This window comes from Melanerpes formicivorus, unplaced genomic scaffold (assembly GCF_026170545.1).
Source record: "Melanerpes formicivorus ecotype bairdi unplaced genomic scaffold, bMelFor1.0.p_v2 SCAF_21, whole genome shotgun sequence".
Classification (NCBI taxonomy): domain Eukaryota; kingdom Metazoa; phylum Chordata; class Aves; order Piciformes; family Picidae; genus Melanerpes; species Melanerpes formicivorus.
The window spans coordinates 11765196-11778616 of record NW_027142373.1 but is presented as its reverse complement, the minus strand read 5'-3'; the positions used below and the strand labels follow the sequence as shown (position 1 = coordinate 11778616).

Below are 13421 nucleotides of genomic sequence, written 5' to 3'. Positions count from 1 at the left end.
AGCCACAAGAAGGTTGCTACCCCATCAGGGGAAGGCAGAAATGAAGATGAGGAACCTCAGGTATGGGCAAGTGAAGAACTTTGCCACAGACAGCAGAGAGATTACAGAACAAATTAAACTCTTCTGGCACTGAACCTCCACCACCCATGGGAGGATCTCCTTTGGTGATCTCAGCTGAGATGCAAAGCAGCCCTCTGCCCCCACCATTGCTGGCTCTTTTTAACCCCTCCTGGCTCTCTGAGAAGCACTGAGACGATTTGATAGCTCTCTGCCACCAAAAGGATGTGGTCCCACCCCTCTGCCCTGCACTACTCTCAGTTCTTCTTGCCCCAGGACAGTCTCCAGCTCTCCAGCTGTAGGGACCTCCCTCCAGGAGTAGCCATGAAGAGACAACCATGGCCCCCATTTCCCTCTGGTCTACCTCAGAGTGGTGTGAGGAGCTGGGATGGATGGAGATGTTTGGTACAGTCAGTGCAGCCCTAGTGACACCATCCTGGGACAGAGAGCTGAGAGGGGTGGAAGGAGATGGTGGAAGGAGACCACTGTCCAGCAGAGCAGTGCAAGGAGGTTTCAGGGAGTGGTGCAGAGTCCAGGCCAGGGCAGGAGGTGTCTTAGACCAGTAGAGCACTCGAGAGTCTGTTCAGCCTCTCCTGCTTGACATTTGTGGTCCCCTTTACAAACACTGGAGGCCTGTGGGCCTCAGGGCAGCTGAATTAGCAGCAGAGATTGCCACAGGCCCTTTTCTCAGGGGACTAATCTGCCTTCCACTGCCAGGGGCAGTCTGGCATCCTGGACAAGAGGCCACTGCAAGGAGCCCAGCTGCAAGGACCTGATCCTGGTGCTGGGTGCTGCTGAAGTGGAGGCAGACGGGGGGTGGGGATGGGAGGACAGCTGTGGGAGGGCAATGGTGAGGACACAGCAGAGGGAGGTAGGGGGCTGCCAACTTGTGCAGCTCCCTCAGCCCCCCAGGAGCTCACCTGCCTGCAGAGAGCTGAGGACAGCCTGGTGAATCTTCTCCAGCCTGGCTGCGTGCTGGGCGCGGTCTGCGCTGGCCTCGTGTCCTGCAGACTCAACTGCTGCCACCACCTGCTGGAACCAGTGCTCCACCTCGCTCAGGGACATGGCCTGTGGTGAGGAGCAGCCATGAACACCAGCAGACGTGGAAGGAGGACATGATCCACGGGCAGGGGGCAGAAAGAGAGCAACTGAGGCCTGCAGCAGGGGCCACAAACGCTCTCCTGTTCCCAGGGCAGGCTGGAGGAGGAGAGATCTTGGCTCTGCTGTCTCCTCCACATCCTTTTCTGGCAGGTTTGCAGCAGGTGGACACTGTGCTGCCAGCTGCTGCAAGCTTGAGGAGCTGCTTGAGCTCCTGCAGCAGAGCTGGCACCACAAGAGATCCTCAGGGGATGGAGACAGCAGACACACAGAGGAGTCCTTGGAGTGGGAAGCACTGAGAGCCCCTCCCAAGACACCTTTCTGACCCAAACCTTGGTCTTACTGTGGTCCCACAGCTCCTTGCAGGAGGTTTGGGAGGAAACCAGTTGAAACATGGCCTTAGAAGTCCCTTCCAAACCAAACCCTTCTGAGATGCTTTTGCAGTGTCCTGTTTGTTTTTTGCAGAGCCCAACTTTGCTGTGCAGAGCTGAAGGCTCAGCAGGAAGATTGAGAGCCTCTGGCTCCTGCTCCAGCAGCTTCTCTGCATGTGCAGGGTTCTTTAACACCAGCTCTGCTCCTGGCCCAGCCTTGCAAGTAGCTCTGGGGCTGTTGGGGATGGAGACCAGCAGCCAGGAGCTGGGGATGTCTCCATGTGCCAGAAAAGCCTCCCTTGCACCAAAGTGCCCAGCCAGAGCAGCACCATCAGAGCACCACCTGTGGTGGTGCAGAAGTGCTGCTGGTTACCTGCTGCAGCCACTGCTCTGTGGAACTTCACAAAAGCTTCTTCAGCCTTGGATGTCTTTGTGTTGATAAGCCTCACAAACTGGTAGGGATCACTCAATGACAGGGCTTGGAAGGAACCTCTGGAGATCACCGAGTCCAACCCCCTCCTACCAAAGCTGTGTGCAGCCTCCCACCCCCCATGGCTGCCTTGATGGGGTTGTGGCAGCTCTTGGGTGTGGAGGATTTGGAGCCTGACCAAGCAAAACCTGGCCTGGTAGACCTTGCCTGGGTGCCATCCCTGCTGCTCCTCATCCATGTGTGTGAATCCTGCTCACTCAGGGCTCCTGACTGAGGTCTACAGGCCTGGAGCAAACAGCTGGTTTCCAACCAAAGCCAGCAAGCCAAAGGTCCCCAAAGGGCTGCTCATTCACAGACTCCTTAAGGTTGGGGAAGCTCAGGCTGGAGGTGAGGAGAAAGCTCTTCCCAGAGAGAGTTGTTAGCCACTGGGATGTGCTGCCCAGGGAGGTGGTGGAGTCCCCATCCCTGGAGGTGTTCAAGAGGGGATTGGATGTGGCACTTGGTGCCATGGTTTAGTAGTCAGGAGGTGTTGGGTGACAGGTTGGGCTTGATGATGTCTGAGGTCTTTTCCAACCATATTGATTCTATGAGTCTATGAAATGACCTCCAAGGCCATCAAGTTCAACCTTCCACCCCCCACCACCATGCTCACTGAAATGCCTGCATGTCACAGTGCAGGCTGCTCCCAGGTGGATGTGGTCTGAATGCTGCTGGGTCTCTAATCCTGTAGGGAACTCAGATGCTGTGAAGACTTTTGCTGGTACAGAGCTCACCTCCAGCCTGGGGAGGGGATGGCCCCAAGCTCTCCAGTCTCAGCATCTCTTGCAGCCACTGCTCTGAGGGCAGCTGCTGGCTGCAGGCAGAGTGCAGGATTCCTTAGCTGAGCAATTCCTGATCTGCCTAGAGCAAACCAATCACACTCCAGGTGTGCCAGGGACAACTGCCTCACCTTGGCACCCTTGGAGTGGAACATGCTGCAGAAGCCACCTCCTTGCCATGCTGGCACCTCGCACTGGGAAGAGATTTTAGCTCAGATATGTGGTTGGGTTTTGCTGCTAGCAAAGAGAATAGGAACAGCCACTCTGAGCAGTAGGTACTGGGGTTAGGGACTTGGGTTGGGGACTGAGCTTAGGAATGGCTTTGAGGGGTTAGGGCTGCAAGGGACTTCTGCTTCTGTTAGTTAGCTTCTTCTGGCCAGGGCTTTGGTGTAGGGATGCTGCTAGGGATATGCTTAGGACTTCTGTTAGCTGCTTCACCTGTTAAGGGCTTCTGGGACTTCTGTTCAGGACACTCTTAGACTCTGTAATGCTTTAATAAAGACTTCTGGGAGGACTTCTGAGCCTCTCTGCTCCCTGCATGCCTGGAATCTCCTTGCTCTATGGCAGCAGGGCTCCTGCCTGCCTTCGTCACCCGACGGCTCCTCCTTGCAAGGGGTCTACAACTACATTCAGCTCCCTGGGCCAGGGGGTGATAGTTACCTGCAGACTTGCCTTCAGGCCACTGCTGTCACAGCCTTCCCCCAGGGCTGCCTCCATGGCATGGGTGATGACATAGCACATGCAGGCCCGGGGGCTCTGGGCCACCTGAGCTGCCTCCGTGTCGGTGACCAGGGCATTGCAGATGGCCTCAGAGAGCAGCTCAGGATCAGCAAAGATGAAAATCCTGTGTGGGGCAGGAAGGGTGAGAAAAGAGGGAGGTGAGATGAGGAATCCTCATTACTGACACCAGGGATGGCACAAGGTGCTTGTGTCTGCATTAGCCTGTGCAGAGGAAGGGAAAGAGAGGAAGGGAAAGAGAGACCGGGGTGCTGGAGCAGGTCCAGAGAAGGGCAACGAAGCTGGGAAAGGGCTGGGGCAGAGGTCTGGAAAGGAGAAGCTGAGGGAGCTGGGGCTGGGGCTGGAAAAGGAGGTTGAGGAGAGCCCACCTGGTTCTCCACAACTCCATGAAAGGACATTGGAGCCAGGTGGGGCTTGGTCTCTCCTCTCCAGGAACAAGTGATAGGATGAGATATAATGGCCTCAAGTTGCCCCAAGGGAGGTTTTGGCTGGACAGGAGAAACACTTTTTTCTCCCCAAAGGGTTGTCAAGGCCTGGAAGTTGTGAAGTTCCCACATCTGGAGTGGTTTCAAAGCTGTACAGATGTGGTGCTGAGAGACTTGGTTTAGGAGCAGGCTTAACAGTGTTGGGTTAAAGGTTAGACGCAATGACCTCAAAGGGCTCTTCCAGCCCCAAGTATTCTGTGATTCTATGACTGCTGCTGATATTCCCTTTCTCTGCCCTGTCTCCCTACCAAGGGAAGCTCCCTGCCTCCCAGCATCAAAGAAACCAGCTGGGACACAGGGGAGGGAAATGCTCCTCCTAATGCAAAGCTCATTTGAGGCAGGTGCTGGATTCCAGCAGTTTGTGTCCCCCATACCCACACAGAATCACAGAATTGTCAGGGTTGGAAGGGACCTCAAGGCTCAGCCAGTTCCAACCCCCCTGCCATGGGCAGGGACACCTCACACTGCAGCAGGTTGCTCACAGCCACATCCAGCCTGGCTGCAAACACCTCCAGGCAGGAGGCTTCCACCACCTCCCTGGGCAACCTGTGCCAGGCTCTCACCACCCTCATGGGGAACAACTTCTTCCTCACAGCCAATCTGAAGCTACCCACTTCTAGTTTTGTTCCATCCCCCTTAGTGCTATCACTCCCTGACACCCTCAAAAGTCCCTCCCCAGCTTTCTTGGAGCCCCCTGCAGATCCTGGAAGGCCACAATTAGGTCTCCTCAGAGCCTTCTCCTCTCCAGCCTGCACAACCCCAACTCCCTCAGTCTGTCCTCACAGCAGAGCAGCTCCAGCCCTCTGCTCATCCTCCTGGCCCTTCTCTGGACACCTTCCAGCCCCTCCAGATCCTTCCTGGCACAGAGGCTCCAGAACTGGCCTCAGAGCTGCAGCTGTGGTCTCAGCAGAGTGGAGCAGAGGGGCAGAATCCCCTCCCTGGCCCTGCTGGCCACACTTCTCTTGCTGCAGCCCAGGCTCTGCTTGGCTCTCTGGACTGCAAGTGCTCCCTGCTGGCTCATACTGCAGTCTGCTTCATCCTCAAATTGTCTGCTCCATCTGGCATCAATTGAGAGCACAGGGAGAGGAGACATTGCACTGGGAGATAGCAAAAGCAGCCAGAGGCATTCAGAGAGGTGCTACTCACTTCTCCTGGTAGGGGTATGGGTCGCTCTTGAGGCTCTGTTCAGCAATGACCATTCTCTGGTACAAGGTACCTGGCAAAGGCAAGAGGACAAAGACAGAGGGGTCAGAGCATGAGAACTCATGCCACAACTCACTGGAGTTGCTCCTTCTTGTCGAGCTTGATGGTAGGTCTGCCAAGTCAGCAAGCAGCTGTTGCTGGAGAGATGATGAAAAGAGCCAAGAATGGAGCCCAGGGTTAAATATAGGCAAGGCCAAAAATAGGCCATGCTACATAAAAAGAAGCTCCTCTCTATTCTGGGATGATTTCCTGTGTTTCCCTTCCTTTGTTTAGAGGATTATGGGCTTGAGAGCAGCATCAGAAGCAGGAGGAAGAGCCTTGCTGCCGGCCTCTCTCCCCAGGTCCACAGCAGGAATGGCCTCTGGGTGGATAGGAAAAGCAGAGCACGTTTCTGAACCAGGAGAGGTGGCTTTTGTCCTCACCCAGTTAAGGCTGGGAAAGATACCTCTGCCCTGCATTGCTCAGCTACAGTCCCAGAGCCCCAGCATGGTGGGGGGTGGAAGGGACCTCTGGAGATCATCCAGTCCACCCACCCTGCTCAAGCAGGGTGCCCACGGCAGCTTGGACCTGGATCATCGTCATGCTGAGGTGGTGAGCAGTGTGTGTGATGATGACAGATCCTCTCTGCCCACCCTGGTGTCCTGGGCTAGCCCTGCCCCCTTCCCTGGCCCTGGCTGGGTGTAGGGGGTGCCTGAAGCTGTCCCATCAGGGCTGAAGTGCTGTCTCTGTGCTTCCCAGTGAGCCTCTTGCAGTGCAACCAGGAGGAGAAAATGCCACAAGAGGCTGGAGACAGAGGGCAGGGAGGGCTCCCTCCCCAGCTACAGCCCTGGGGAAAAGAAGCCTGGATTTGGGGAAACAAAATCAGTGCAATTGATACCAAACCACCACCAATTTACTAACTGAAGCAGAGCAAGACAGAGCTCAGCACAGCTGGATCAGAACCACAACCTTACCCCTCAGCCCCTCCCTGCTCCCCGGGACCAGCTCTGCTCTCCCCTTCCCCCCAGGAGTGGAACAGAGGGGCAGGCAAGGGAGGATCGGTCAGTCCCAAGCCATTCCACGTCGTCTCTGCTGCTCCTTCCTCCTGACACTCCTCGCCGGCAGCAGCGCTGCCGTCCCTGCCCCAGGAGCCAGCGCTGCACACCCTGCTCCAAGCAGCAGTCCCTGCCCTGGGCTGCAGTGCTCTCGGCCGTGGAGGCTGCGGCAGCGCTGTCCGCTCGGAGGTGCTGACTGCCTCTGCCCTGGCCAGAGGCAGCTCCTGTCTGCCGGGCAGGAAGCTTCTGGAAGCTTCTTCCCTGAGCCATGCCGCAGCCCCAGGCTCCCTCCCCAGCCCTGCCACACTCAAGCCCAACACATCCTCCCAAGCCCAACACATCCTCTCAAGCCCAACACATCCTCTCAAGCCCAACACATCCTCTCAAACCCAACACATCCTCTCAAGCCCAACACATCCTCTCAAGCCCAACACATCCTCCCAAGCCCAACACATCCTCTCAAGCCCAACACATCCTCTCAAGCCCAACACATCCTCTCAAACCCAACACATCCTCTCAAGCCCAACACATCCTCTCAAGCCCAACACATCCTCCCAAGCCCAACACATCCTCTCAAGCCCAACACATCCTCTCAAGCCCAACACATCCACTCAAGCCCAACACATCCACTGAAGCCCAACACATCCTCTCAAGCCCAACACATCCTCTCAAGCCCAACACATCCTCTCAAACCCAACACATCCTCTCAAGCCCAACACATCCTCTCAAGCCCAACACATCCTCTCAAGCCCAACACATCCTCTCAAGCCCAACACATCCACTCAAGCCCAACACATCCTCTCAAGCCCAACACATCCTCTCAAACCCAACACATCCTCTCAAACCCAACACATCCTCTCAAGCCCAACACATCCTCTCAAGCCCAACACATCCACTCAAGCCCAACACATCCTCTCAAGCCCAACACATCCTCTCAAGCCCAACACATCCTCTCAACCCCAACACATCCACTCAAGCCCAACACATCCACTCAAGCCCAACACATCCTCTCAAGCCCAACACATCCTCTCAAGCCCAACACATCCACACAAGCCCAACACATCCTCTCAAGCCCAACACATCCTCTCAAGCCCAGGGTTAGGAGCCCCTGGGTGCCAAGGCAGGCATGGGGCCTGGCTCTGTGCCCAGCACCACTCAGCCCTGCCCTCTCTGCTCTGCCATATCCACAACAGCTTGAAGGTGCCCAAGGGAAGGAGGAAGAAGAAGATGAAGAGGAGAAGGTGGCTGGAGAAAGAGAGTGGCCACTGCCTGTGGGTGCTGGTGGGCAAGGAGCCACCCAAGCTGCAGCAAGCTGCTGCCCAGCATGGAGAGGAGCTGATGGAAGGAGACAGAGCCCCCCACCAAAGCAGGCTCTTATTGCTCATCCTGTGCCCACAGCTGGGTTGGGTCACTCACTGCCAGCCTGGGCGTGTGGCTGGGGTGGGTGGTCCCCACTGCAGGGACCCAGGACCCTGTCCCCTAGTCCTGGTGGCACCACTGCCACCCTTGCCCTGCCCTGAGCTCCTGTGCCCTTGTCCTGGTGGCACCACTGCCACCACTGCCCTGCCCTGAACTCCTGTGCCCTTGTCCTGGTGGCACCACTGCCACCCTTGCCCTGCCCTGAGCTCCTGTGCCCTTGTCCTGGTGGCACCACTGCCACCCCTGCCCTGCCCTGAGCTCTTGTGCCCTTGTCCTGGTGGCACCACTGCCACCACTGCCCTGCCCTGAGCTCCTGTGCCCTTGTCCTGGTGGCACCACTGCCACCACTGCCCTGCCCTGAGCTCCTGTGCCCTTGTCCTGGTGGCACCACTGCCACCCCTGCCCTGCCCTCAGCTCCCCCCCGTGCTGGGCAGGCAGCACTTCCCCAGGGCTCAGCACCCCAAGTGTAAGCCAGAGGCCAGGGCTGCTCAGTGCTGGCAGCAGAGTGCTGCTCTGCCCAGCGTGTGCCAGGGCTGTGGCACCTCCAGTGCCCATCAGGACCAAGCCCAAGCTGCAGCTGAGCCACTCAGGAGCCCCCAGCTCTGCTGGGCCTGGGGCTGCTCCCCAGGCCAGGAGCTCTGCTGCTGCCTTTGCTCCCAGGCTGGGTGGAGGCTGGGAGGCAGCTGCCGAAGGAGGTTGCTGTAGGCAGAGTTTTGGTTTGCTTCTCCCTGCTGCTGTTGCAGTCATTTATTTGGCTCTGCCTGCAGATGTGTTTGGCTCTTCCTGTGGGTATGTTTGGTGAGGCTTTGTTGGGAGTGTGGCTGTTGATGACCTCCTGTAGATTCATAGCCCCACAGAGTGGGTTTGGGTTGGGAGGGACCTCAGAGCTCATCCAGTTCCAACCCCCTGCCACGGGCAGGGACAGCTCCACCAGCCCAGGCTGCTCAAGGCCTCATCCAGCCTGGCCTTCAACACCTCCAGGGCAGGGGCATCCACAGCCTCCCTGGGCAACCTGTGCCAGTGTCTCCCCACCCTCACTGGAAAGAGGCTGAGGAGGGCTGTGCAGGTCCTGCGTGGCACAGGCAGCTCTGAGTGCCTGGCAGCAGCGAGCCCGTGGGGCTCAGGGCTGCCCATGGCACCTGGGCAGGGAGGGAAGCAGGCTCAGCCCCCAGGGGCTGCCTGCTGATGCTGAGCCCTCTGGGGCTGGCAGGGCACCTGTCACGCTGCTGGCATCAGGCACTGCCTGTGACAACCTTGACCAAGGCTGCTGGGACTGTGGGGGGAAAACATGGCCAGGGAAGTGGGGACAGATGGCATCGAGCTGCAGGGGCTGGGCTTGGAAGCTCTCCACGCCAGGAGACTCCACAACCTCTCTGGGCAGCCTGCTCCAGGCCTCCAGCACCCTCACAACAAACAACTTTCTCCTCCTGCTCAGATGGAACCTCCTGGCTTCCAGTCTGTGCCCACTGCCCCTTGTGCTGTCCCTGGGCACCACTCAGGAGAGTCTGGCCCCAGCCTCTTGCCCCCCACAGCTCCTTTAGCTCTTGCTGAGCATTGCTCAGCTGCCCTCTGGGGCTGCTCTTCTGCGGGCTCTCAGCCCCAGGGCTCTCAGCCTTTGCTCCTCCCAGAGCTGCTCCAGGCCCCTCAGCAGCTTTGCAGCCTCCCCTGGACTCTCTCCAGCAGTTCTCTGTCCGACTCTCTCCAGCAGTTCTCTGTCCCTCCTGAACTGGGGAGCTCTGAGCTCCCAAGCACTTGGCCAGCTCCCTGCAGCAATCCCTGCCACTGCTCACTGCAGCAGGCAAGGTCCATGCCAGGGATGGAAGTCCCTCAAGCCGCGACTGCCATGGCCTGAAGGACCCAAGCCATGCAGCCTGCCATGCACAGGCAGTGTGCAGGAACCTTCATACCTGGTGCTGCCCTTTCCATCTTCAGCCTGGCAGCATAATCCAGGCCGATGGTGCAGAAGGGCTTGGGCAGGGTGAGCAGCTTCTTACAGAAGTCATAGACCCTGCCACAGAGCTCATCTGAGATGCAGGGAGCCTGCAGAGAGAGAGGCACATCAGGACGTGCTGCAGGCAGGGACCACTGATGGTGCTACCCCTACCTGCAACAGAGAGAGCAGAGGACCACCCCAAACCCACCAGGGCTTCAAACATGAGAGCACAGCATGGCTTGGGTGGGAAGGGACCAGTCCAAGCCCCTGCAGCCAGCAGGGATATCTGTAACCAGAGCAGATTGCTCACAGCCCCAAACATCCTGACCTGCAATGCTTCCAGCCAGGGGGCAGCTCCCAGCTCTCTGGGCAGCCTCAGGGGCAAACATTTCTTCCTTCTCTCCAGTCTCAATCTCCCTCTTTGAGTTTCAAACCATCCCCCCTTGCCCTCTCACCAGAGGCCCTGCTCAGAAGTCTGTCCCCAGCTTTCTGCTCAGCCCTTGAAGCACTGCAAGGCCACCAGAAGGTCTCCCTGGAGCCTTCTCCTCTCCAGGCTGCCCAAGGCCAACTCTCTCAGCCTGGCCTCACAGCAGAGGGCTTCCAGCCCTGCCAGCATTGCTGTGGCCTCCCCTGGCCCTGCTCCACCAGCTCCCTGTCTGTGCTGTGCTGAGGGCTCCAGAGCTGCCCCAGCACTGCAGGGAGGTCTGAGCAGAGCACAGCAGAGGGGCAGAATCCCCTCCCTGCCCCTGCTGCCCTCACTGCTGGGGATCAGCCCAGGACAGGCTGGGGCTGGGCTGGCAGCACTCAGTGCCAGCTCAGCTCCATCTTTGCACCCCCCAGCACCTCCAAGTCCTTCTCCTCAGGGCTGCTCTCCAGCCCTTCACCCCCAGCCTGGACTCATTCAGGGCATTGCCCTCACCCAGGATCAGGATCTGAAGCAGTCAGGCTCACTGTGGACACACATTTTGCCTGGTTGCAATCTCCTGCACCATCAGGCACCTAAACTCCACCAGGTGAAGTGGTCAGCTGGAAGGACCTCTGAAGGACCTCTCCTCACTCCCAGGCATGCCACAGATGACAGAGTTGTGTCCAGCCATGGCTGTCCCATGTCTTTGCTGGGCTGCTCCTGGGATATTTCAGGAGAGAGCTATGTGCTGAGGGATTCTCTCTGGCTCCTGCCCCAGCAAAGCCCACTGCAGGTTACCTTTATCAAGGTGTACATCAGTGTGTGCAGCAAGGGGATGATGTAATGCCTGAAGTCACCTCGCTCTGCCTGTGGAGAGAAATGGTTCCATCAGTGCAGGCAGAGCCTGGCAGGGTGCTGGGATGGGCAGCAGCACTGGCAGCAGCAGAGACCAGAGAGAGAGGAGCCACTGGAGCTGCCAGGATGTGCTGGGCTCTGCCTGCCCAGCGGCTCAGACACACACACAGTGAGCACAGGCTTCATCCTGGCCTAGGGGTGATGCTCCTCAGGTCAAGGTAGGTTTGAGGTCCTTCCATGAGCCATCAGGGTGAGCAGGATGTCCCTGGGACAAACAGGTCCTGTGTGGTGAGCATCCCACACAGGAAGGGTGCAGGGGATAGACCAAGCTGGGCAGAGGCCAACAGGATGGCATTCAACAAGTCCAAGTGCCAGGGGCTGCACTTTGGCCACAGCAACCCCAGGCAGTGCTACAGGCTGGGGTCAGAGTGGCTGAGAGCAGCCAAACAGAGAAGGACTTGGGGGTGCTGATTGACAGCTGCCTGAACAGGAGCCAGCAGTGTGCCCAGGGGGCCAAGAAGGCCAATGGCATCCTGGCCTGCATCAGGAACAGTGTGGCCAGCAGGAGCAGGGAGCTCATCCTGCCCTGTGCTCAGCACTGGTTAGGCCACACCTTGAGTCCTGTGTCCAGCTCTGGGCTCCTCAGTTTAGGAAAGATGTTGAGCTGCTGGGAGGTGTCCAGAGAAAGGCAACAAAGCTGGGGAGGGGTCTGGAGCACAGCCCTGTGAGGAGAGGCTGAGGGAGCTGGGGTTGCTTAGCCTGGAGAAGAGGAGGCTCAGGGGAGACCTTCTTGCTCTCTCCAACTCCCTGAAGGGAGATTGTAGCCAGGTGGGGGTTGGTCTCTTCTCCCAGGCACCCAGCACCAGAACAAGAGGACACAGTCTCAAGCTGTGCCAGGGGAAGTTTAGACTCAAGGTGAGGACAAAGTTCTTCCCAGCCAGAGAGATTGGCCACTGGGATGTGCTGCCCAGGGAGGTGATGGAGTCACCATCCCTGGAGGTGTTCAAGAGGGGATTGGATGTGGCACTTGGTGCCATGGTTTAGTAGTCAGGAGGTGTTGGGTGACAGGTTGGACTTGATGATCTCTGAGGTCTTTTCCAACCTATGATTCTATGATTCTGTGAAGCTTCCATGGACCCTGATGGATGTGTAGGCTCCAGGAGCTCTCCAAGAGCAGGGTTTGCAGCCCCAGAGCTCTGAAGCACAGACACAGTAGGTCCATGAGCTCAGGGATCTCCTTTCTGTTGCAAAAGCTCACATGGAAATGCAAAAGCTCTGGGCAGAGCCTGTCTTGGTGGCTGTGGGACAGGACCAGAGTGAGCAGGAAAGGGAGATGCTGCTGTGGCCACATCCTGGCCCATGAGGAAACAGGATCAGTATCAGGATCAGGATCACTAAGGTTGGAAGAGGCCTCAAAGCTCATCGAGTCCAACCTGTCACCACAGACCTCGTGACTAGAGTAGGGAGGACACTACTGCCCACTGCAGGCTTGGACTCCTGACCTTCCCATTAAGGGTGGATGCTCAAGCTGACACAGCTCCAGCTCTTCCCTGCAGTCTGATTTGGCTCTAACCACAGCTCCAGTGACAGAGACTGAGACAATTTGGCCTTTTCAGGCTGGAGAAGAGAAGACTCGGGGGGGGGGGGGGGGAGGGTAGAGGGTGTGATCAGGGTGTAGGAGGATGGGCCCAGGCTGTGTTCAGTGGTGCTCAGAGACAGGGCAAGGAGTAATGGGCACAAATGAACAGTCCCACCCAACCATGAGGAGAAGCTTCAATAATTTAAGGGTGGCAGAGCCCAGGGAGGTGGTGAAGTCTCCAGTTTGGGAGACATGAATGTTTCCTTCTCTGAAGACATTCCAAAGCCACCTGGACCAAAGCACCTGGAGGTGCTGGAGCGTGTCCAGAGAAGGGCCAGGAGGATGATCAGAGGGCTGGAGCTCCTCTCCTGTGAGGACAGACTGAAGAAGTTGGGGCTGTTCAGTCTGCAGAAGAGAAGGCTCCGAGGTGACCTCATTGTGGCCTTCCAGTATCAGAAGGGGGCTACAGGAAGGCTGGGGAGGGACTGCTCAGGATCTCAGGCAGTGATAGGACTAGGGGGAATGGAATGAAGCTGGAGGTGGGGAGATTCAGTCTGGAGGTGAGGAGGAAGTTCTTCCCCATGAGAGTGGTGAAGCCCTGGAATGGGTTGTCCAGGGAGGTGGTTGGGGCCCTGTCCCTGGAGGTGTTTAATCCCAGGCTGGATGAGGCTCTGGCCAGGCTGATCTAGTGTGGGGTGTCCCTGCCCAGGCAGGGGGGTTGGAACTAGATGATCCTTGTGGTCCCTTCCAACCCTGAGTGAAACTATGAAACTATGAGACATGTTCCTGTGTGACCTTTCCAAGGTGATGCTGCCTTGGCAGGGGGTTTGGAGTCAATGATCTCCAGAGGTCCCTTCCAACTCCTGCCATTCTGTGATTCTGTGTCAGGAATGGATAAACCTGGGAAAGAGATTTCCACCCCCAAGATACTTCCTGCACCTTTCCCCAGGGCTGCTGTGCTGCTGGAGCTGAGTGATGGCAGCAACAGTCCAGAA

At 57.7% G+C, this 13421-nt stretch overlaps 1 protein-coding gene across 3 annotated transcripts in view; it reads right to left on the bottom strand.

Moving 5' to 3' along the window:
• PIK3R6 (phosphoinositide-3-kinase regulatory subunit 6) overlaps positions 1-13421 on the bottom strand; it is a 62763-nt gene that overhangs the window by 20131 nt on the left and 29211 nt on the right. For all 3 annotated transcript variants that reach the window (XM_068151614.1, XM_068151612.1, XM_068151613.1), the window contains exons 5-9: positions 10791-10859; positions 9561-9693; positions 5144-5213; positions 3435-3618; positions 978-1125 (exon numbers count right to left, since the gene is read on the bottom strand). In XM_068151614.1, the coding sequence (XP_068007715.1) occupies positions 978-1125; positions 3435-3618; positions 5144-5213; positions 9561-9693; positions 10791-10859 (604 nt within the window). The remainder of the gene's footprint in view (positions 1-977; positions 1126-3434; positions 3619-5143; positions 5214-9560; positions 9694-10790; positions 10860-13421) is intronic.